The sequence below is a fragment of the Lissotriton vulgaris genome, chromosome 5 (genome assembly GCF_964263255.1).
Source record: "Lissotriton vulgaris chromosome 5, aLisVul1.2, whole genome shotgun sequence".
NCBI lineage: Eukaryota > Metazoa > Chordata > Amphibia > Caudata > Salamandridae > Lissotriton > Lissotriton vulgaris.
This window is the reverse complement of record NC_141693.1, coordinates 853,275,865-853,301,498: the sequence shown is the minus strand read 5'-3', so window position 1 is coordinate 853,301,498 and position 25,634 is coordinate 853,275,865. Positions and strand designations below refer to the sequence as shown.

General features: G+C 44.5%; 1 protein-coding gene across 1 annotated transcript in view; it reads right to left on the bottom strand.

Moving 5' to 3' along the window:
• Positions 1-744: 744 nt before the first annotated feature.
• Positions 745-25,634, bottom strand: part of LOC147711699 (uncharacterized) — a 106,351-nt gene continuing 81,461 nt past the window's right edge. Inside the window, 1 exon segment of the mRNA XM_086919520.1 lies at positions 745-784. Within this exon segment, the coding sequence (XP_086775646.1) occupies positions 745-784 (40 nt within the window).

Here is a 25,634-nt window from a genome sequence, read left to right as displayed (position 1 = left end):
CAAGTAAATCACTCAACGCGAGATTAGAAATATAAATACACACCGCACTAGTGTCACATGGTTTTCACATATGGACATAGAAAAAATACTCTATGATAATATGCATCAACCAATCCCATGAATAAAAAACTCCATAGTTTAAAATTTCATTTCATGGCTGGCAGTTCATGTAAATAAGCTATGTATCACAAATACCCACAACATACTTATTAGCAGCTATAAGTAAAATACAATATATCCAGTACAAAATACTGCAATTGTGCCTAAAGTTTGAGATCCGTCAGACTCCAGATGCATCAATAATTACAAAACTCATATCTTATCTGCAAATATAGCAAAACGGTGCAAAATACGCAAATAAAGTGCATAGCCTGGTAATACCAAATTTTTTGCCCACATTGCTAAATATTGGCTTACAGTGCAAAATACTATTAAACCAGTGCAAATCCGTTATGTGCAAAACATCGCTAATGTGCAAAATACGCAGTCCTGAGTTTGCCACCTGATATTAGAGTCTTTGAGATGGTACAAGGATGTGAGTCATGACGGAAAATACAGTACACATGAAAAGTATCAGTCCATAAAAACCATGTTAAAAGATATGTTTGTGATATAAAGTGCAAATAGATTACTATATTAACAATAAATAATCCCAATGAATTGGAAAAATGGGAGGTCAGGTAGGCTGTTAAGATATAACTCCAATGAGTAAATGTAAGAGATTTCGGTCTGATGATACATTTCCTATACTTCAGGGACAGCATCTATGGAGTGAACATCAAATCTACAAGAAAGTAAAAAAAATTAATATACATCTCTGTGTGTCTAAATCAATAAATAAACAAATCCCCTAATCAAATGGGTAAAAGACGAATAGACAACGCTGGCTAAAATGTATACCACAACTGTGGATGAAGAACATATATGGCTTGTATAATACCCTACATCAAACAAAAAGGGAAAGACATTTATTGAAAACTTATTTTCATAAAACTATATGTGTCTTATAAAAAATTATGTAGGTCTTCCGTATTATTCAGACCATTCGGGGCCTTACTGTCAAATTCCAAAATGTATGTTGACTCTAGCTGCCTAAGAAGTTTCTCTCTGTTCCCACCTCTGTGCAGAGGGGCAATGGCATCAATTACAAAATATTTAAGACACTGAAGATCATTAGCATGTGTCTTTTTAAAATGTCCTGCCACCGGATAGCTAGAGTCACTATTGACAATGACCCGGAGGTGCTGTAAAATACAGGCATGTGCCTGCAATTTCGTGCTGCCAATATACGAGAGACTACATGTGCAAGTTAAGACATATATCGCAAATTCTGTGCGACATGTAAAATATCCTGTGATTGGTCTCTCATTGGGGCTAAACAGAACTTTGTGTTTGGTTTTGTTTACCCCAAATTTGCTGGCTTTGCAGGTGGAGCATTTAAAAAAAACATTCCTGGTTTTAAGCCAAGTCCTCTTGTCCATCTCACAAACACTATCTGATTTGAGAACCATTCTCATTGATTTAGCCTTTCCTGAAAGCCATGGTCGGCCTATTAGCTAGTATGGGGGCCAACACACCATCTGTTTGTTAAATTGGCCAATTTTTATTCATGATCCCCTTGATCTGTCTATGCTGTTTGTTATACGTCGTGATAAATCTGGAGGCCAATTGGACAGTAGGTGTGCTGCAAGGTGCAGATGTCGTCTCTTCAGAAATATTATTTACATTCAACAGAGACTCTCGAGACCTGGTTTTAGCCTTACTTTCTGCATTGTTGAGAACTTTCTCACTGTACCCCCTCTATCTAAATCTGTTGATTAGGTCAGCCGACCACTTATCGCATTCCTTAGTTGTACTGCAGATTCTTTTACCCTGAGTAGATCACCATAGGGGATGTTGTTTATAACGTGTTTGGGGTGGCTACTGGTGGCATGGAGGGTTGTGTTGCCCGCTGTTATTTTCCTGTGCAGTGTAGTCTGAATGGTATTACCCTCAATATAGACTGTCGTATCAAGGAACTCTACACTAAATTCACTACTTTGTGACATGAATTTTAAATTGAGAACAATGTCATTTAGTAAATTGATGAATTCCTGTGCACTTTCAACATTGCCATCCCAAATTAAAAACACAACATCAATATATTTATACCATTTAATCACTTTGGTATTAAAAATAACACCATGCCTGCCTCTGAGAACCTGCTCCTCCCACATGCCAACATGTAAACATGCATTGATTGGGGAGAAGCAGGAACCCATGGCCACCCCTCGTTTCTGGAAAAAGAGCTCTCTACCAAAATTGAAATGATTGTTAAAAAGACACCATTTGATGAGTTCTAAAAGCATCGGATTGTGGGGATAAAAATTTTGCGGTCTTGTACCCAAAAAATGTTTGACCACTGCTAGGCCAGTTTGATGGTCTATGCTGGTATACAGCACTTCGATGTCGAGTGTAATTAAAAGCTGCCCTTGTGTCCATTCTGTGACTCTCAGTTTATTAACAAAGTCCCCAGTGTCTTTTAAGTATGAAGAAAGATCTTGTACTAAGGGTTGAAGGTAGAAGTCCACATATCTGCTGATATTTTCACTGACCCCCCTATTGCCGAAATAATTGGTCGTCCCGGAGTGGGGTTGACTTGTTTATGGATTTTCGGAATAAGGTATAAATATGGGGTAATTGGGAACTCATTATGTAAAAACATATATTGCTGATTGGATATTAACCCTTGTCTCTTATAATGCAACAAGGATTTCTTTAGGGACTCCTTAGCTTTTTTTAAATCTGACATTGTTGCCATTTGTTAACATGAAGAATCATTTAATTGTCTTTTGGCTTCCATCACATACTCCTTTCTTGGCCAAATAACAATATTCCCCCCTTATCTGATTGGCAAACAATAATTTCATGATTGGTTTTGAGCTTCGACATAAGGTTTCTATACATAATCTCATGGTGTTTTAGACTCTTTTTTGTCCCACATACCTTGCGGTAAAGTTTCTTGAGATCCTCCGTGATCCTTCCGTGAAAGGTGTCCACTGCATATTTCAGCATCATTGGTACAAAAGGTTGACTTCCCTGAAGGACTGGGTTATTTAAGACCCAGCGGTGCCAGGGAACAACACCTGAAACCTTTGTGGGTAACCTGCTCCGGCGTACAAGTGACAGAGACACGGGACACTTCCTTCGGCGTCAAAGATTCGAGCTTTATTTACTGCAGGGAACACAGAAGTCACGGCAAGTACAACGCATGCTACTTGTGGAGACTGCTTCAAATTGGTTCTGTGGATCGCTCCTTTTATACATAATCCACCCATAGGTTTACATGGTACACAAAGGTTTATGGCTTGGTTCCCATAGTTATCCCCCAGAGGGGTCGCTGTGGTCTCTTTGATACATTCAAGGTCCGGAACATAAGTGCGGAAACATTTGGTGGTTCCCAACTGTAAAAACCCATCTTCCCACCATTAGTATATTCCAATCAGCAGTAAAACAAATCGAAGAAGGAACAAGGACAGGTGCGGAGGAAGATGGAGACAGTGGGGAATTGAAAAGGGTGTAAAAGGGAAGGTATCGGGAAACACGAGCTACAGGCATCAAAGGGACGTGCCTAATGAGATGCACGGCTAAGACAATAAAACGGCATGGCAAGATGAGCCTCGAGCGGGGCCATTTGCCTTAAAGTATCATCCCCCTCATCATAAAGACACTTTCAAAGGACATGTGTCTTCCATACATATCTTGGAAATCCCCGGGTCGCGAAGCGGACAACGTCCGTTCGCTGGCTACTTGAGGGCAAGAGACAAAATGGATGCCGTATCTAAGATGGAACCCGTGGGTACAGATAGAAAACCCACGTAACAGACGAACGGTTTAGGTTAGCACAGCGAAACTGCGTACACCCACTAAACTTGTCATTTGCGGTTCATAGATACCAGACTCGACCATATTCGTGCGAGTCGAAAACATCACTTACAGTTGTCACGGAACCTCAGACGCTCATTTTGCCCTCATGTAGGCAAGCACTAGTCGGAATCATACTCGATATTCATCAGACCATCTAGATGTTGCTGTAACATAGCTCTGTCCAACCAGGCTCCCTTGGTAACAGGTGGTTGCCTTATACACGTTGTAGCACAGAGGCCATATAAGGCAGGACCACACTGCACACAAAGACAACACGTGAACAGGAACGCCACAACAACTCCGATGATCATCAGAATCTTCCAACCCCAAGTCGACATTAGGCCCCAAAACCACCCAAGTAGCGTCCAACCCCCTACATCCACGTGTATGGACTCAGAGATTTTATGCAGCTTTGAGATGGCTTGATAAACAGTCGGAGCGTTATCAGGAATGAAAATACAGCAGCTCGAATGGATCACCTTGCATACCCCACCTCGATCTGCTAAGATCACGTCTAAAACCATACGGTTTTGTAATGTCATAAGTCTATCCGCCTGAAGTTCTGTGGTGATATTACCAAGGGCACTGGCAGTAATATTAGCTGTCGATTCCACCACTCGAGTCAACTGTCTCAGGTTCCTACTATTAACCATAGGCCCCCAAAACGGGAGGAAACCCTTGAAAAAGTCTCCTGCCTCTTGACCGGCAGTGTCCTCTTCGCTAATTACGCCCCTCACAACTCTAGTCTTGTGATAGTCTGCATCTACAGTGAACGTCGGAGGCAACAAATTTGCGATAAAACATGAGCCCACAAAGTCGAAGGGCAACCATGCATACGCACGATCATGGCAGATAAAGTATGTACCCTTGGCAGCCAGAAACACAGGGGACGAGACCATCGGCAATATGTAATTTTCGGTGCAAGCACTCTCTCCAAGTCGGGCTTTCGATCTTCGGCCACGACCTATTAGACAAAAATTACCAATGTGGGGTACGACCCATATCGGGGGCGAGCTTTTAAGCTGTTTTTCACTAGCGAACACACTATACTCGCCTCTACTCAGGACCCTATAGGCTTGTACCTCTTCTTCGGGAATAAGCGAGGGATCATAGATATCGCTATCTAAATCCTCTATCGCTATAGACAAAGGCTTTTGATACGAGCCATGGCCAGAGTAGGGAGAACGTGGTTCTCGAATGGGGTGGAAACCTAGTGCGCTTCGAAACATTGTTTGAAATGCTCGAGCGGAACCCTGGGAACTGTACGGCAAAACTAAATATGGAATTCCCTTATCCGTGGTATGTGGCATCAACCCACACACCCAACAATTAGTAGTGTTAACCACTAACTGGTGCTGGTGAAGGAGCTGAATAAAGGAATTATTGCGAAATTCTGCACGTCTAGCCTGCTCGTGTTCGGGTAAGATATGGAAAGAATGAGGAGACACAGTAGAGGTGAATTTAGAGTCAGAAATAGAAGTAGGTGTAGGTATGGCAGAAGGTAAGAAGTACGACATCATATAGTATACCCCACCCGCCAATAAAGCAGAAGCAATCAAAAGCAATACAAATATCTGAAACATAAAGCATTTCGTACGACTAAGTTGCTGTAGCTCAAATCTTTGTGCCTGTGCTCTTTCCACATCCATCAGCTTTGAAAACGCCATCCCCTATGACCGTCCGCAACGTTTCTTGACGCACTTCGTTCTGTGTAGCAGTAGTCAATTCCTAGGAGTTCCCAGGAACCGACGGTCTTTAACCTAGCGTCAAGACCTACTAACCAGAAAGAAGTACGCGCGCGGCCCTACGCCCTTTATTTATAATATATATGCAATGTCTCTCAGCTGTGGAAGCAAAAATACGTAGGAAAAAAACCTTCAATATGTACAAGAATAATTACAATGATACAAGTGTTCGGACTGATCGTGGAAAACGAAATAATGCAGTTGTCAAGGGACAAAACAGGATCTTTTATTAGTCTTTAGTGCGGGATCGCAGAAACTATCGAGTTTTCCCAGAACGCGTCTGTTCGTCAAACAAAGGATCCGTTGAAAAGACAGCGTTCTGTTGATCAGTTGAATGTTCTGGTTTTGAGTCTTCTGATGATAAATGTTCAACAATGTCTTTCTGCTGCACTGAGGATTCTTCCACAGGTTGTGCGTCGCTGAAAGGAACAAACGCCGGCAATCCTTTGGACTCAGTTGATGCAATGCCTCTCCTCACCCACGAGTCTGCCGGCAACGGAATAGGGACTTTCTTCGTATGGGTGGCATGCACCCAATTTTTCCGACCCTCTAGATGAACAGCAGTTCTCGTGGCAAGGAGGACCTGGTAGGGTCCGGTGAACCTGGGCTCCAAGTTCTTCTTCCGAGAAAAGTTTCTGGTGACCACCCAGTCTCCAGACTGGAGCTGGTGGCCTGGACCCTCCGTCTGCGTCAGCAGTGCTTCGTAAACCTGTTGGTGAATTAACCTCAGTTTAGCAGTCAAGTCATGAAGATAATCGATCAACATTGGGTACTCAAGATCACAGAACACACCTGGTCTAGGGACCCCCCACACATTTGCAGGACGACCGAACACTATTTCATAGGGACTAAGCCCTACTCGGGAGTGTACGGTTGCCCTTGTTGATAGTAAGGCTAAGGGTAAAGCGTCAGGTCACGAAAGACCAGTCGTAGCCTGAATCTTCGCTAGTTTTAGTTTAAGGGTGCCATTATACCCTTCAACCAAACCAGCTGACTGGGGGTGATTGGCGCTATGGAATTTTTGATTAATTCCAAGGCCTTTGCACACACTCTTCATCACACTCCCCACAAACTCACTTCCGTTATCAGACCACACAACCCGAGGCATTCCGTACCGAGGAAAGTATTCCTTCAGTAGGATTTTTGCCATTGACAAAGCAGTGTTGTCCTTGAGGGGATAGGCTTCAATCCATCGGGAGAATGCACAAACCACAACTAAAACGTATTTCAGGTTATTGCATCGCTCCATATGGATGAAGTCTAATTGAATCACCTCAAAGGGACACGAAGGGGGAGCAAAACTACCAGGAGGAGTTGGGGTTCCCTTACCAGGATTGTACAACATACATACCATACAATTCTTAACCAAACGCTCAGTACATTTTGTGATACCATCATTCTTCCACACAGGAGACAGCAACTTACAAATACCTTTCACGCTAATATGTGCTAACCCATGCGCCATTGTCACAACAGCCAGCACATACGCATCCGGCAACATCCATCTCTTATGTTCCGACAAATCTACCCAACAACCATTTGCATCCAACTTTCCCGTACTTTTTTTCCACTTCATCCTTTCAGTCTCGGTGGCCTCATTCTGTATCGCTTTCACACTCTCGATAGTATCCTCACACATACTAGTCTCCGCAGGCCACCTAACCGAACTTGCCACATACATCCGAGTGCTAAGGTTCCGGGCAGTCTCCTTAGCAGTCTCATCCGCAAACGCATTACCACGACCAACATCATCTGTCACCTTACGATGTGCACTACATTTAACAATCGCTACCTGCTTAGGCAACGTAAGTGCATCCAAAAGATCATTCACAAGCTGGCCATGCTGAATCTTCGTACCATGCGATGTCATAAAACCTCTCTCTCCACAACCGTCCAAAGCTATGCGCGACACCAAATGCATACTGACTGTCAGTATACACATTCACACGTTTATCTTTCGCTAACACACACGCTCTAGTTAAGGCAATCAGCTCTGCAGCCTGGGCAGAATTCTGATTCAATCTTGCAGCTTCCACAACAGTACTCAAAGTTACAACGGCATACGCAGTGGTTACATCACCATTCGGCAATTTAAAACACGAGCCATCTACATACAATGTCCCATCTGGATCTTCTAAAGGAGTGTTTTTAAGGTCCACTCGACCTTTTGTTTCCTCCTCTGTTCGCAAATAGCAGTCATGGGCTGCTGTTTCATCTGACTCTGCACTAATGGGTAACAAGGTTGCCGGGTTCAGGACATTACAACGTTTTATCTGAATATGACTTGCCAACAGCGTCAACTCGTATCCAGACAACCTCGCACTTGTCAAGTGCTGAGTTTTCGTACGATTTAAAAGAGTGTCGACTGCATGCGGAACCATCACCGTAAGCATATTATCCATGACCAATCCTGCTGATTGTCGGATGGACACCGCAGCTGCCGCTGTCGCTCTCAAACAACTTGGCAATGCTCTAGCTACCGGGTCCAAGGTCGAGGAAAAATATGCACATGGACGTTGCTTACCACCAAAAGGTTGCGTTAAGACACTCAAAGCACAACCTTCCCTCTCGTGAACATATAACGTGAACGGCTTACTGTAGTCAGGAGTACCTAACACAGGAGCCGAACACAATGAGTCACGCAATTCAGAAAAACTTTTCTGACATTCTTCCGTCCATGGTAAAGGAGTTGAAACGTCCTTGCACGTAAGAGCCACCAATGGTTTCGCTAGCAATGAAAAATTTGGAATCCATTGCCTGCAGTACGACGTGATACCTAGAAAGGCACGCACATCTCTTTGTGTTGTTGGCACAGCCATTCGTGCAATCGCTGCAATTCTCTCTGGGGTCAACCGCCTTCCCTCCTTTGACAACAAGTGGCCTAGATAGGTTACTTCTTGGCAACAATATTGGAGTTTAGTAGGTGACACCTTGTGATGTAAGTCACAGAGATGTTGCAGCAACGACACCGTAGCAATTTTGCAAATGTCCTGAGTATCCGCAGCTACCAATAAGTCATCGACATATTGGATTAAGGCCGCACCAACCGGCAACGTAAAAGCATCCAGCTGACCCTTCAAGGCTTGACTGTAAATCGATGGACTCTCACAGTAGCCTTGAGGAGCGCGTTTAAACCGGAAGCTGCGCCCACCAAGAGAGAAACCAAAAAGGTCTCTGCTCTCTTCTGCGATCGGGATGCTGAAGAACGCATTCTTCAGATCGATCACCGAAAACCAAGACGCAGATGCTGGAATCAGAGTCAGTAGCGCCGTGATGTCAGGCACAACGGGGAACTGAGGAATCACAATTTTATTTACCTCCCGTAAATCAATAACAAAACGATAAACAGGCGGCTTCGAAGGATCAGTACGTTTTAGAATGGGCAGTACAGGGCTGTTGCACACGTTTCCCCGAGTTTCCTCAATAACATCTTTCTCGATCAGATCATAGATGATCGCTAACAGTGCACGTTCACCATCAAGAGAGATACGATACTGGGGAATACGTGGCAATCGCACATTAGATTTCAACTGAACAATATAAGGGGAGATGTCAAGCAGGCCCACATCATTGGGACCTGTTGCCCATAGAGATGCAGGAAGAGAACTCAATTCCGGTGGAAGCTTATCGAGAGACAAGTACATAGGAGAGACAACCCTCTCGCCTAACGTAAGCTTTACTCCCGCAGGAGAACAATACAAAGTTGCATACAAACGTTTTAGCAAATCCAGGCCCAAAAGGTTTTCACCACAACCAGTAGTCAAAATCAATGGAGCTTCAAGCTCACATGGCCCAATCGTAAGAGGCAGAGGGCGCGACACTGGATTGCTAACGGGGGCGCCAGAGAATCCAACGGAAACATTTGTTAAGCCAGACAAAGGTGCACCAGGGAGTTTCGAATGCATAATGGAACTTTTCGCTGCACCAGTGTCCAACAGAAAAGGCTCAACGACGCCCGATGTAGCAACTGCGACGTAAGGCCCTCTCTGATCTACCGGAACTGATACCACTCCCTCTCCTTGTCTATGGCTATCCTAGTAATTACTGTCGTCAGTTCCCTGATCGACGTAGTAATCGTCTACATTGTACTGCGCAGATCGTCCTTGCGATGATCCACGTTGATCAAAACAATTATTAGAATTTGATTGGTTATCTGAACGGTCATTCTGAACACCACGACCCCTACCGCGTGATGTCTGTTGCGAACCACCACGACCTCCTCTAGATGAATTACCACTATTACGATCGTTCAAAACAGGACAATTGAATTTTATATGACCCTCCTGTCTACAATAGGCACACTGATTGTACCCTAACGAAGATCTTTGAGATGGGGAGTCATTTCTAGATTGTGATCGATTAGATTGCGACTGCGATCTATTCTGTTGCGAAGCATTTGGATTCGATCGCGGAGGATATGCTTGTTGTAACAACACTTTAGTTTTAAGTTCTTTCGTCTTTTTATCAGCACGGTCGTTCTCTTCTTTCTCTCTGTTCTCATAATACTGTGCTGTAGCCAATATGTGAGCCGAAGTAGAAACGGCCCACGCACTTTCAGAATTTTTCAACTTACTGCCCACGTCAGGCAATAAGTTAGAGACAAATTTATCCACGAACAACCGTTGACCACCCTCAGTGCCCATATCCTGCCCGCTGTGATCAATGAATGCCTCCTCAAATCTTGTAAAGAAGTCGGCGACACTCTCGTCCTTTTTCTGCTTACAAGCTGACAATTTGTCCCAATTCACCCTCATAGCCGGCAGAAGAGTTTTCATTAGTGTAATTATTCTCTGAGGGAGAGCAGTAATCAACTGCTCCGGTTTAGCACCACCGGTTTGCAACCCATCCGCCGCTATAATGGCAGCCCAATCACCGCCCAATTCATTAGGATGGTTTTCCTGACGAATCTTAGCCCAGACCGGTTGCGGTACTACATTGCCAAACAGCATATCAATATCGGCAAGATTCATGATCGTAGCATCTACGAGCTGCGATAACTCTTTATAATACCCTGCAGGATTTTTGCGAGGGTCAGGCAAAGATTGCTTCACCTGTAACACTTCAGATCGTTTCCAAGGGAGATGAATCCATACTCTCTGGAAATAGGGTGGAACAATGGGATTAGCAGCAGGATCGCCTGGCATCCATACTGGTGGAACTTCCCGCATAGGAAACTGACCAGACGCATCTAACTGTCCTTCAACATCTTCAACAAACAGGGCTTGAGGTATAGGAGTGGGACGAAAAGATAACAACCGCTCAACCGCACGTCGAACGTTGGTATCCACTATTAGTCCATTCGAGAACTGAAGCTGTAGATCAGACAAAGCGGACAGCACCTCATCAGGCGCATCGGCAGATATCTGATCACGAAGGACCTTACACATTTCTTCGAACACAAATCTTTGGGTTGGTATATTAAATTGACAGAACGTATCGAGTACAACACGTGGTGGATTTCTAAGAGGATGTGTCATCCAACCCATCGCCATATTATATAGCGAAGCGCGTTCCCTGTTACCAGGAAGCTGACTACGTCTCTGAGGACCATCTGAACCAGCGGACCCAAGAACAGGTCCGAGAGAATGAAAGAAGCTAGCCGCAAGAGGAGAAGTACGACTACGAACAGGGGGAGAAGTATAGGACACAGGATTGACAAGAGAAGGAGTAGAAACAGAAGCAACAGCAGGAGTTAGTAGAGCAGGAACAGTAGCAGGAGCAGGAGTATGTGGAAGTGGAGGAGCAGTGGGAATAGCAGTAGGCAAAGGAGCAGGAACAGTCGGAAGAACGGGTGCAGGTTGAGGAACAGGCTGAAGAACAGGTGGAGGAACAGGTACAGGGGGAACCACTGGAGCAGCGGTACCCTGCACATACGGAGGTGGCGACTTCAGAAGATAAGACATTAAAGGATCCTCAACTGATTCTTCCTTCTTATCCGACTCCAAAGGCAAAGCAGGATAGCATTTATCTTTGGACATACGCTGTAGCCTATCAAACACTTCCTTTTCCTTATCCTCCTTATCACGCTGGAACTGCTCTGCTTTCTTTACAATGGTAGCCACACCATCTCTCTGATTACGTTTAGTCTGTCTGATTTCTTTCTGTCGGGCTTCTTTACGCCACAACCGAAAGGCATCAAACATGGCCGGCCTTGACTTTTTCGCAAATAATTTAGCCTCTAGATTATCTAAGATCGGAGTCTCAAAGCTACCATGAGGTGGCCAACTAAGGACACCATCCTTCTTAGTATACCGAATCCAATAATCATTAAAAGTAATCGGGCCTAGCCCGTGCTTACTGTACAGTTCATAAGTGGGAGTTCCAACCGGAGGTATCGGACACGAGTCCTCCAGTCGGGAATCCGTACCACAACGTCTGAAACAACTAAACAAAGTACTACCACCAGGCATCTTGCACACTGGCCGAGTTTCACAAACTTCAAGGGTTACGGGATTTACCAAGTCCCAGCAAAGAGCAAAAACCCTCGGTTTTTGGCGTCTGCAGTCGTCAAATATCACAACAAAGTACCAAGAACCACAAATGCAATGGAACCATGCAACAACTAAGTAACCACAACCAAGAACTCTGGGAGCGACCCACAAATACTTAACTCAAAGATCGATGGCGTCACCAGGAAGGCCCGTCAATCGTCTCGCTATACCAGGGTCTACGCCAGGCGCCAAAACAGGTCTACAGTCAGGGCAGCAGTCCGTCGCAGCCGTCAGGAGGCGGGAATCTTCGCGGGAAAAGTCTTCGGGCCACTTATTTCGACAACAGGATCGATGAAGCGGAGTGCACCTTCCCTCAGAGATTTCACACGAAGTTCCTCACGATCGTCGGGCTTGGACCGGTACCACTGATGCAGCCCCACGTTGGGCGCCAACTGAAGGACTGGGTTATTTAAGACCCAGCGGTGCCAGGGAACAACACCTGAAACCTTCGTGGGTAACCTGCTCCGGCGTACAAGTGACAGAGACACGGGACACTTCCTTCGGCGTCAAAGATTCGAGCTTTATTTACTGCAGGGAACACAGAAGTCACGGCAAGTACAACGCATGCTACTTGTGGAGACTGCTTCAAATTGGTTCTGTGGATCGCTCCTTTTATACATAATCCACCCATAGGTTTACATGGTACACAAAGGTTTATGGCTTGGTTCCCATAGTTATCCCCCAGAGGGGTCGCTGTGGTCTCTTTGATACATTCAAGGTCCGGAACATAAGTGCGGAAACATTTGGTGGTTCCCAACTGTAAAAACCCATCTTCCCACCATTAGTACATTCCAATCAGCAGTAAAACAAATCGAAGAAGGAACAAGGACAGGTGCGGAGGAAGATGGAGACAGTGGGGAATTGAAAAGGGTGTAAAAGGGAAGGTATCGGGAAACACGAGCTACAGGCATCAAAGGGACGTGCCTAATGAGATGCACGGCTAAGACAATAAAACGGCATGGCAAGATGAGCCTCGAGCGGGGCCATTTGCCTTAAAGTATCATCCCCCTCATCATAAAGACACTTTCAAAGGACATGTGTCTTCCATACATATCTTGGAAATCCCCGGGTCGCGAAGCGGACAACGTCCGTTCGCTGGCTACTTGAGGGCAAGAGACAAAATGGATGCCGTATCTAAGATGGAACCCGTGGGTACAGATAGAAAACCCACGTAACAGACGAACGGTTTAGGTTAGCACAGCGAAACTGCGTACACCCACTAAACTTGTCATTTGCGGTTCATAGATACCAGACTCGACCATATTCGTGCGAGTCGAAAACATCACTTACAGTTGTCACGGAACCTCATCCCTTTGAAAGGACTCTTGTCCGCACTGGGATGAATAGGAATGATGTTGGCCGATTTTTCTTGTAAGGATGTTGTATCTTCCTCCTCTATTGTGTTGTTGCCATCATTACCTAAATCATGCAAATCCACCAACGGAACTGCATCCAATGCTAATAAATTGCTAACACAAGCAGAAGAGGGTGTTGTACTTGAAGACGATTGCATCAGGTCCTTATTGCCTTTGATGGTGAAATCTTTTTTCAATTTTAACTTTCTAATGTAGGTGAATACATCCACTCTGGTCTTGCTGTAGTTAAAATTATTTTCAGAACAGAATGACAGCCCTAGTGCCAGCAATTGCTTTTCCGCCTTAGTCAAGGTTGTTTTCGAAAGATTGATGATGATGTTGTCCTCTAACGCTTTTGCCATTGCGTTCTCTTGCTTTTTGGCACCTCATACATATGTGGGTTACAAACTGGTGGCAGGGCCGGACTGACCGTAGGAGGCATCGGGCGTTTCCCCCGGAGGCTGGAAGGGTGGGGGGTGGTTTTAGAGTGGTGGGGGCCAGGTTTGTTACTGGGGGCTGGTTTCACAGCTGTGCTGCAATATCTGCCTCAGTAACAAGAGCAGCATTGCTGGGATCTGGTTAAGTTAGGCATCACTGCATCACATTTGTACCCTTGCCCGAGCCAACACCCCCTTACCCAGGCCAGTCTGATGCTTTGTGTTCTCAGTTTGGCCCTAACTAGCAGTCCCCAGTAGGTAGTTAGAGTTAGTGCCATGTTTCCATAGGAAAAGCTTTTTTTAACTTGCCTGTAACCTTGTTATCGTTTGACCAATCTTCATAAAATTTCCCCCAAAAAGTGTCAAGGTAGGTTCTGTGTGTCATGGAAAGTTTAGGGGTGATCTGTGCAGTGGGGAACAAGAAATAGGGGTGCGAAATCAGGGTATATTTGTAATGTTAATTCCCATATGAACTTTTAGCTTCACCTACAGCCTGAACTGCTGTACGGACTTACACCAAATTTTGCAGGGAGGTAGATGTTGGTTCAAGGAAGTGTCTTTTGCTTATTTGGTGCAAATCTTTTCAGTAGTTTTTAAGAAATTTAAATGGAAAAAGATAGTAATATTTATGGTTGCAAAGCCTTTGCGTTAAACGACAAACTAGTGCAGGGAAATTCACAGCTCTGATTGGCTGCCAACACTTCAGCTACAAAGTGATGGAAGCCATCTTGGGACTTGGCTTCACAGAGTTCCCCTAAAAAATAAAACAAAACAAGAAAAGGGAGCAGGGTAGGAATACCATGACCCCATAAAGTTTGTCCAGGGGTCCCATAGGAACCCCAACAGTGCAAAAAGCACTTTTTTAAATGAATAGAAACAGAAATTGCGATATTCGTGAGTCAGAAGCAAAAAATGTAAGTAAAGTAAATGCAGGCTCTTGCGCTTGCTTTCTAATAACCCTCTGGTGGGCCAGGTCCCGGGGGCATATAACAAAAATAGGAGGGGGGTGCATGGAGACCCCTCTTAGGGCTTATGAAAACCCACGGGGATAGCCAACTCCAAGAGGCATGTGAAAAATAATGTGGGGTGGCCGGTGTGGCCCCGCCCCAGCGACCACCACCTCTCAGGAGAAAATGTAAAATATTGCAGGGAGCCCCTTGGCCCCCCTCAGCCCCAGGGACTGCTGCTGCCCCAGCGTACTCATTAAGTTGCATGGAGGGAGTGCGGCTCCCATGCCCTGGGGACGCCCACCACCCTGGGGCTACATTTAAATAATGAAGAGGTGCCATTGTGGACCCTGGGGACCACCATGTACCCGAGGCTACAACAAATGATGCAGTGGGGCTGCACAGCCCCCCTGGAGGAGCCATACATTGCCCTGGGGACTGCCAACCCCCAATACTGGCTCTTGCTACCTCCTGAGGTGCTCACACTTGGGAGGAAGCTGCTGGCTATAGCTTAGTGAGAGCTTCCACTTCCTCACAAGCCATAGCAAACTCTGCTCCGATTCGTGCAAGCAAGGGCAGAAAAATGCTCTTGCTTGCACAAAGTAGAGCAGAATTGCTTTTAGACAGAGGAAGCTGCATGTTTAGCAGCCCCCTTTGTCCAAAAGCAATACCGGCTCCCGCAGGATGCGGGTAGCTGGCAGGGAATGTGGGAGCCTCCAGATTTCCCCCACGGTTCCCAAAGTGAATAACTGGGTGCCCAGGGTGGTACCAGGGCTCCGAGTATTGAGGCCAGGCCCCAGGGGAGGGGGTCCCCGGGTCTAAATTTGGCCCAGGTTGTGGGATCTGCAATCCCCTCTCTTGTTTTATAAAAAATAAAATAAAGGGCAAGCCCTGGGGAATAGGGTCTCTGGGGCCACAATCGTCACAGAGAGAGGGGGGCATGTGGCAACCCTTTCCTTTAGTTGAAAAAAGGAATAATACATTTTAAAAAGAAATGCCGGACCCAGGCAAATGGGGTCCCCAGGCCTGTAATCAACCCTAGGAGGAGGGGCATGTGGCACCCCCTCCCCATTCTAAAAATGTCTGATCCCGGGGAATTGGGTCCCTGGGGCCTAATATGGCCCAGGAAGGGGGTCCAACCACCCTTCTTCCCTTATCATTAAAAAACATTATAATAAAAAGCTACCTGCACAACTCTGAAGGCCCCACCCTCTTTCTCCAACACTCTGCAAATGCAACTCCTGTTGCTCTGCTTGATGGGTGAGGAAGTCTCCTTGCCTCTTGAGGGCCTCTGAACTAAAGTGGACTTCTTCCCCCAATGAGTAGTGTGTCAGGAGGAGTGTTTGCAGAGTGGTGGAGTAAGGGGGCGAGGCCTCTAACAACCTCTTAGCAATCCATCTGTGTGGGACTTAAAGGAGGTAACAGGAGAGGAAGTTGGCACCCATGGACCTTCAGCCATAAAGTGGACTTAATTCCCCAACAAGTGCTGAACCAGGAGGTGCGTATGCAAATTGGTGGAAAAATGGGGCGTGGCCTCTAAAGACCTATTAGCAATCTAGATGTGTGTGACTTACTGGAGGTAACAGGAGGGATAGTTGGCCCTCTGGAGCCAAGGGGACTTCATACCCTGCCTGCAGTGTGCCAGGAGGCGTGTTTGCAGAGTGATGGAGAAAGGGGGCGTGACCTCTAACAACCTCTTAGCAATCCATCTGTGTGGGACTTAAAGGAGGTAACAGGAGAGGAAGTTAGCACCCATGGACCTTCAGCCATAAAGTGGACTTAATTCCCCAACAAGCGCCGAACCAGGAGGTGCGTATGCAAATTGGTGGAAAAATGGGGCGTGGCCTCTAAAGACCTATTAGCAATCTAGATGTGTGGGACTTACTGGAGGTAACAGGAGGGATAGTTGGCCCTCTGGAGCCAAGGGGACTTCATACCCTGCCTGCAGTGTGCCAGGAGGCGTGTTTGCAGAGTGATGGAGAAAGGGGGCGTGACCTTCGAAGATCTCTCAGCAATCCCACTGTGTAGCCCTTACTGGAGGTAACAGGAGGGCTTGTTGACCCCCAAGGACACTCTGGAGCCAAGGGGCCTTCATCCTCCCACCATCAGTGTGCCAGGAGATGCATTTGCAGGGTGATGAAGAAAGGGGGCGTGGCCTCCAAAGACCTTTAACCAGTCATGCTGTGTGGGACATACTGTAGGTAACAGGAGGAATTGTTGGCCCTCAAGGATGTCCTGATGGGCCAACTACTCCTCCTGTTTCCTTCAGTAAGTCTCACACTGCAGGATTGTTGAGATGTCTTTGTAGCCCCACCCTCTTTCTCTGCCACTCTGCAAACATGCCTCCTGGTGCACTATTAGTTGGAGGATGAAGTCCCCCTAGCTGCTATTAAATCCTTGGGGGTGAACAGCCCCTCCTATTACCTCTCGTAAGTCCCACACAGCGGGATTGCTAAGAGGTCTTTGGAGGCCATGCCTCCTTTCTCCACCAATCTGCATACGCGTCTCCTGGTGCACTACTGGAGGAATGGAGACCTCTTGGATGCTGAGGGACCTTGGAGTCAAGAAGCCCTCCTGGTACTTTCTGTGATCTCTACACAGCAGGATGTCTGAGAACTGCTCAAAGGCCCGACCCCTTTTTCCACCAGTCTGCAAACACCATTACTACTTAAAAAACCATAGACATTCACTGAAAAAACTAAAGGTTACTGGGACCTTATAGTTAGGAATTCGCATTTAAAAATCTTAGAAATTCACTGTAACAAGCAGAGGTTACTGGGACATTATAGTTAGGAAATTGAATTTAAAAAAAGTAGTAATTCACAAAAAAAACAAAGGTTACAGGGACGTTATAGTTAGGCTTAGGTTTCACTTGTACAAAACCAGTGACATTAGCAGTTACCTGAGCTATCTATAACTTGTTCTCCTGCAATGCACTGCTTATGACCTTACATATTACATCACTCACGATATGGTCAGTGACATCACTGATGACATCTCAAATGACATCAGTGATGACATCATCCACAGAATGAATGACGCACCCACTCACACCCCATATAACCTTTCATACACCCACTTCAACTTCCAAACTACCATTCCAAACTTATTCACACACCCATACCAGTACTTACACGCCCACTCACTTATTTATAGGTGTAGACACACATCCTCTAGTCACCCATACAGCCATTCATACAGCCACTCACTCAGTAATACAGCCATTGACATATCCACTCATACACCGATACAGCCACTCACACACTGAATCAGTCACCAATAGAGGTATTCACATACCTACTCACTCACTCATGCATGCAGTGATTCACATAGCCACTTACTCGCCCATACAGTTAAACATACACACACTCACTTACTCAAAGAGATACTAACACATACTCACTCACCTATACAGTAAGTGACACAAACACACACTCACCCATACAGCCACTCTCACATTTAGTACTATACCCATACACTCACTCATACCCCATAGCTCACCTATACACCCTTTCACATTCCCAATTACTCACCCACATACCACTGACACATGCTCTCAGTCACCCACACAACCATACACAAACTCACACATCCATGCAGCCTTAGACAGATGCGATCACTAACCTTTACAGCTACTGACTCACCGGCTCACTCATCCATACAGGCAGTCACACACACTCTCACAAACCCACACATTCATAAAGGTACTCAACCAATCACTCATCTATACAGCAACTCATGTACCCAACCACACTGCCATTCAGCAACTTATACACCAACTAGCACACTGATATAGACATTCACACAACATGGTCCTCACCCATGTATTCACTAAGACACCTAATCACTCATTTATACAGGCAGTCACACAACCACCAAATAATTCATACAGGCACTCACGCACTCACTGATTTACCAATACACCTTGGTGTATATATATTTAACATTCATAAACTGGTTAAAAGCTGGCATAGTGACTGGATGATGTCATCAGTGATATCATTTTAATATGTCATCAGTGATGTCACTGACCATGTCATTAGTGATGTAATATGTGTGGTCATAGGCAGTGCATTGCGGTGGTGTGAGTTATAGTATGCTAACTGTAACTGCTATATTTCATTGGTTTCGTACAAATGAAACCAGAGCCTAATTATTACATCCCTATAGGCTTTGTTTTTTTAGTGCATTTCTATGTTTTTTTGAAATTCCATTTCCTAACTATAACATCCCTGTAACAGCCGCGGTCAGTAGTGGCATGACCTGCAGGGCGGTGACGTGGGGAGGGGCAGGGTGGGGGATAGTAATGTATAGATTACGGAGTTTTACAGGTAAGTAAACATATAAATAAATAAAGCGAATTTCGTTGCGCGCACTGCATCGCATTTGGTGATGCAGTGAACGCAATGAAATTCGCTTTTATTTATATGTTTACTTACCTGTAAAACTCCGTAATCCATACATTTTCACCCCCCACCCTGCCCCTCTCCCTCCCCACGTCACCGCCCTGCAGGTGATCCCACTAGCGACCGAGGCTGCCCTTTAACCTTTGTTTTTTCAGTGAATATATATACATATATATGTGTGAGTGTGTGTGCGTGTGTATGTGTGTGTGTGTAGATATATATATATATATATACAATATATATAATTAGATATAGATATACTGAATACAGAAACAAATTCAAAGCATTAGAAACATTCTCAGATGTTTTATATATATTTTACATTTCTTTTTCCTTTTATCTCTTCAATAAACCTATCTTTGTTAACCCACCCTTCAAAATATGTAATTCACAACATTCACATATCACACACCATCCATAACTAAACATTACAGACTATCATACATAAAATCATCTAATGTGTAGAGCCATAATTAAAAACACCCTTAGTCAATATGTTCACAAATAGACACATGGCTTGTTTATCCAAATTAGACCATTTATAATAAGTGCATCTTCTACTAATGTCTCCCAACACATCTGATTTTTATTGTCTTTCCCTTATATTACACACATCTAAAGGACGTTTTGTACAGCTCATGTTTTTCTTTTTCGTGGTGTCCCAATGGCTCTAGCAATGGTGCCGAGAAGCATTTTGTTGCTGGTGATCAACCGATCACCCAGCTTCTTCAGGACACACACTGATGGTCTATAGATCAATAGCCAATAAAAGCAAGGAACGGGGGAGAAAAACTTAGCGGCCATGTCATAGATTCAGTCTTGCCTACAAGGGAACAATGGCCAGATGGGTAGGGATCAATCCTCTTGCAGAAATTTTATAATAGATCATTTCTGGAAAAAACATCCTCTGCTATATATTTGTATTCTGATTGTAAAGGCTCCAAGGGGCGGGTCACAGAAATTAAACCTGATATTTCCAATGTCTCAGGAGCTGACCAATCCTGTGTAAAGTGGCACCAATGCATAAGATGGCCTCAGATTGTTCTTAATATTTGTCTTCGCAATAAGCCGTCATCAAAGTCTAGGTCTGGTATTTGCTCCTGCAGCATGAGAGAGAGCAGGTCACACGAGGACTCAACAATAATACATGTAACAGCTACCATCAACCCTATCCCACCCTGGAACTACAAATGTAGTAATCACTCAGTCAACACCAGGAAATGCCTTGGAACCACCATTACAAGTTGGAGGGTGCTATGGAAATGCAACTTGACAAGAAATTCTTCTGATAAAGTATGCCTCAGTAACTGCAAGCTCTGTTGTTCTTCTCTTAAAAATCACGCTGATAGCAGCTGGAAATTCCCCTCCTAGTCTGAGACTGCATGCCCACTGCACTGATAGCATCAGAGAGAGAGAAAACCCACACCATCACCTTGGCTCAGAACAAGCATGCTAAAGTCATTCCAAGAGCTCTAGGAGTGCATCCCCAAGATTTGCAGAATGCTTACCTACTGCAACTCTATTATTCTGAAAAAACATGCTCATGGTACCCTAAAGGCTCTAGACGAACATGCGAAAACCATTCCTGTGGAAGTGAGAGGGTATGCTACAGCATTTGAATGGAAAGGATACATAGACCCAGAGACAAGTCCTAAAGACAATCCAGAAAGAAAATACCTTACTTGGAGGAAACAATACTGTGCTACCAATAATTTGTTTATCTTATTGGATGTAACACTTCCTTGCTCATAAACCTCTGCGGTTCCGAGTGTAGGCTCACAGCATCTCAATGGTGCTTAAACTCATTTACTCATATCACCTCTGAAGTTTCCTGAGACAATTTTTTGGCACATTCCCAGATTTACCACACGTGGTAGACAGGGACCTCTTATCGATTTTAGGAGCCATGGGCCAATTGTGTTCTGGGGCCCCTGCTCGAAACAACTATGAACTTATGATCCAATTACAGCTCCTTCATGCCCTCTTTAGCCAGGACACTGACAGGGCACAGGCACCCAGGTCTAAATTCTAAATGAGTTTCCATCTAATATTCAATGACTAAAATGCATGTTTTCAATAGTGGAATACAGCAGCAGCTCACTAATGTTATTGCAAATCATCTCTGTGACTTCTCATATGTGATAGCCTGTTTCGATGTAAAAGAAACTTTTTTATGGATGTTATTTGGTGGTGAAAAACAAACATAACATCTACTGGAAAATGCCTCTAATAAACTTCCACATATTACCCTATTAAAAATAATTAGAAGAAAATAGTATTTAAAACAATGTATGTTAAAAAATCATTCACGGTCATCGGGACAGGACTGTTTTAAAACTGAGTCGCCTCTCTCAGGGGAACCCTAAAAGGCTGGGGCCTTGGGCCAGTTCCTACTTTGCCCATGCCTTTCAAATGTTTCTGATGGTACACCGTCAAAATGCTACCCCATCCTAAGGGGAGGTGAAACGTGGAGAAATATCTTTATTTTATTTTTTCTTCTTTCTACGTGTGCAATATTATAAAGCACACATAGTAAATGGAAAGAAGCCTCAGAGGATTGTTTTGGTGCAGGAAGATGCCCCTTTCTGCACATAACCTGCAGGCACTGTTACACCATGATGCAAGGGTGCCTGCGTTGGGGCTATGCAGCCAAAAGTGTCTCAGTGCAAGAAGAAGATTTGAATGTGTCATATAACGATAAGTATGGCACATTCCTGCCCTCTCCCTTTCACCCTCCTCAGCAAGCTGTCTTGCTGATTTGTGTTGCATGAAATATTGCTAAATATGCCTCTTAGTTTTAACACTGACCTTTTGATACAGATATTTTGGCTATTCAAAGACAATCAAACAGGTCCGGTCCACGAAAAGACTGAATTAACCGCATCGCATGAATAAATTGCACAGATTCAAAAATGGCAACTGTGTCATAAAATGGTATAAGAGCGCTATACAAAAGCTTCTAAACGAACACAACGTACATAACAACATAACATAGTCCAGTTGAGTTTTTTCATTAATTAATCACAAAAAAACTGTTTAAAAGTGGAGAGAGCTGAATAAATGTTTATCCAGACAGGCTCCAATTTTGGAAACGTGATTGTGTTGATATTTTGTTTGTAATGAATTTCCATTTTTTTAATCCTGCGTTAAAATTCATTTTGCCAATTCATGACTAGGGAATGAAAATTATTGAATTGATTGAGAGCGCTCCCAGCGAATCTGCTAAAAGGATCACATTCTCAAATATGTGTTCACTAAGAACCAGCCCACCTCCTCCCTTAGCTACCCACTGCACCTTCTTCCAAAAGGAAGTCGTAAGTATTCTAGTTAACAGTGTGTGAAATTCCTACGTTTTCTTCATAGCTTTCTTAAGTTCCATAAAAGCATTGACGGTTGAAGGTTTTTGTTAGGCCTGGGAGAAATGTAATTTGTGAAGGTGAAATTTTAAAAATTCCGGAATTTTTGTTTCAAGCAAGTGTGCATAATTTCTCGACAAGAAACATTTTCTGAACAAACCAGCCTCTTGCCAGTATATTGTATGCAATTTTTTAAATGATGTATGCTCTCTGTTCAAATAAGTCACACAATATACCGTAAATCACATTTCTCTCTCGTAACACAATTTCATGATTTTTTGTGATATTTAATAAAAACATTACGCAAGGTTGCACACCCCTACTTTTTTGCCATGGCAATCATGACTTTTGCAACAATTCATGTTACATATATTCTTAATATTCACTAACAAAGCCCTTCTGCAAGAGGAGTGTATCAAGGAAAACAAGATGGCATTCCAAGTGCCCTGGACATTGGTGTTGCAAAGCTGCATCAGCTACATTTCAACAATGGAGGGTGTAGTATTCACCAGGTGTGAATGATACTTCCTCCTAGTGCCAAAGTTTACTTCTCAGAATGAAACCTTTGAAATTGAATGTTTACGCACCAGAAACCACAGAATGTTCCTCTTATTCAAGTTTGCTCCATTCACATTTGTCTAAATTCTTCGTGGGGGAACGTGAAAGAGATGGTTTCGGCACGTGTGGTTAATTCTGCAATACTTCTCATTATGACGTTGCTATTACTCGAATCCCAATTCATGTGGCCCTCAGGAGGAGGGTCTAAATGTTCTTGTCCTGAGTATCGCGAAAGTACATACAAAGGGTCAGTTAAACTTAAAAGTGTCACTATAATAAAGTTACCCCATCCCTAATCATAGCATAGACTAATCACAGGCCAGCTAGGATTGAAAGTGATTATAAAATGTTTATTAGCCGTATAATCTTGTACCACAGCCCTACTTGGTTTAATATCTGTAGTAGATGTTTGTACTTACTACCATTCTTATGTGGTTTTAGACTTTAAAGTTTATCTGTTTGAATAATTTATGTTATTCATATACTCTGAAGTCCTTATGTAATGTAACTGGTTCTTTTGTAAAGTGCTCTGACACCTTCAGGTAAAGTTCGCGCTATACAAAAATGTATAAATAAATAGTTACCTCAGACTAGTCATCCGGGAACGAATAGCCACAAAATGATCCTGTATCATTGGAGCGCGCATCAAGAGTGTGCATAACCGTCATATTTTTATTTTATTTTTTTAACACTTATAAAGCGCGCTATTACCAATCGGTGTCCTGACGCTGAAGTGATAATCCCCAGGGAGAGAGTTTTCAGGAACTAGAGAGAAAAGAGCCATGTTTTTAGATCCCTTCTGAATGCCAGCAGATTCTCATTCTGTTTAAGGAAAAGCGGGAGGGAGTTCCACGCCACCGCTGCTCCCCTAACAAAACTCCTTCCGCCCCAACGCACCTTCCTGATCCGGGTCGTTTTAACCAGCCCTAGACTGGCCGACCTAAGTTGTCTACCTGGTCTATACCATTGAAAGTGATCCCGAAGGAACTGAGGACAGAGACCATGTAATGCCTTAAGCACTATACAGAGGGTCTTGAACAGAATCCGCTTCCGCACCGGGAGCCAGTGCAGCTTCTCCAGCTCCTTGGTAACTGAAGAAAACTTGGGCAGTCCCCCAATAAGGCGGGCGGCCGCATTTTGTAGGACCTGAAGTTTATTAAGCACCCCCTGTTGTGCCTCGAGAAGGAGACTGTTGCAGTAGTCGATGCGTGATAGTACAAGAGCTGTCACCACCGTCTTTCTGCTTCCCTCTGGTAGGAAGGGGAGAATCTTCCTAATAATTTTCAAGGTCCAATGTATGGAGGAGCTCAGTGCCTTGACTTGGGGTTTAAAGGAGAGTTGGTTGTCAATAATGACAACAAGGTTCTTTACCTTTGAAACCGGACAAGGTGGCGGTCCCATGTCAGTGGGCCACCAGCTAGGGCCCCAAAGACTGGTGTTTGACCCAAAGATGAGCACCTCGGTCTTGGAGGAGTTCAGTTTTAAACAGCTTTTTGCCATCCAGGAGCTGACTGCTGACATACAGTCCTGAAACCTGACTGCCACGCCCATCTCTGTCCCTGGGAACACCGAGACCACAATCTGGGTGTCGTCTGCGTAGGATGTTAACTCAAATCCAAAGGATCTGATCACTGGGGCGAGGTGGCTCGGGTTATATTGACAGGTTCGTGCTCTGATTAATTTAATAAGAAATGGGCCCAATTAACCTTTTATGGCCCTTATTAAAAAATCTGACATTGGATCCATTTTTATTTTGGATCATGCACCCGTTTATGCGGTTTTAGACCTTACACTTACCTCCTCCAAATTTAGGGGTCAATTAGGATTGCGGACGGAAGGACGACCACCGGGCTGGAGTAGGCGGAAAATGCCTTTTTCCATTCCGCCAGCCGTGGTCAGTCCGTCCGCCATATTAGGATGTTTTACACTGTCAAAAGTCCGTACGCAGCGGAAGAGCACGCACCGCCACGGAACTACACCCGACCCTGGGGCGGACGTAACCAATCCAGAGACACCGCCGTACGGAATGACGTCTCCGACCGTCCTCCAAAATCATGATGGCGGAAAACACACATCGAATCGCTGCGGAAAAACAACCTGCCTGAACACGGCGGATTCCCCACAGCGAAGATACAACACATTGCAGAGATGGGAAACGTCGTTTACGACGCCCCTTTTAGGACGCAGTGCTATTACAACGCAGACTTTAAAATGCATTCTATTTCAACGCATTACACTGGGGGGCGCACTAGGATAGGGAATAGTTTTAATTTACTATCCAACACCTTCCCTAGTGTCCACGGGGACTGGTGTTGGAATAGTAAATGAAAATATTCACTATCCAACACCCCTTAGTGTAATGCGTTGTCATGGAATGCTTTTTAAAACTTGCGTTGTTACAGCATGCGTGCTAAAAGCATGCGTTGTAACAAC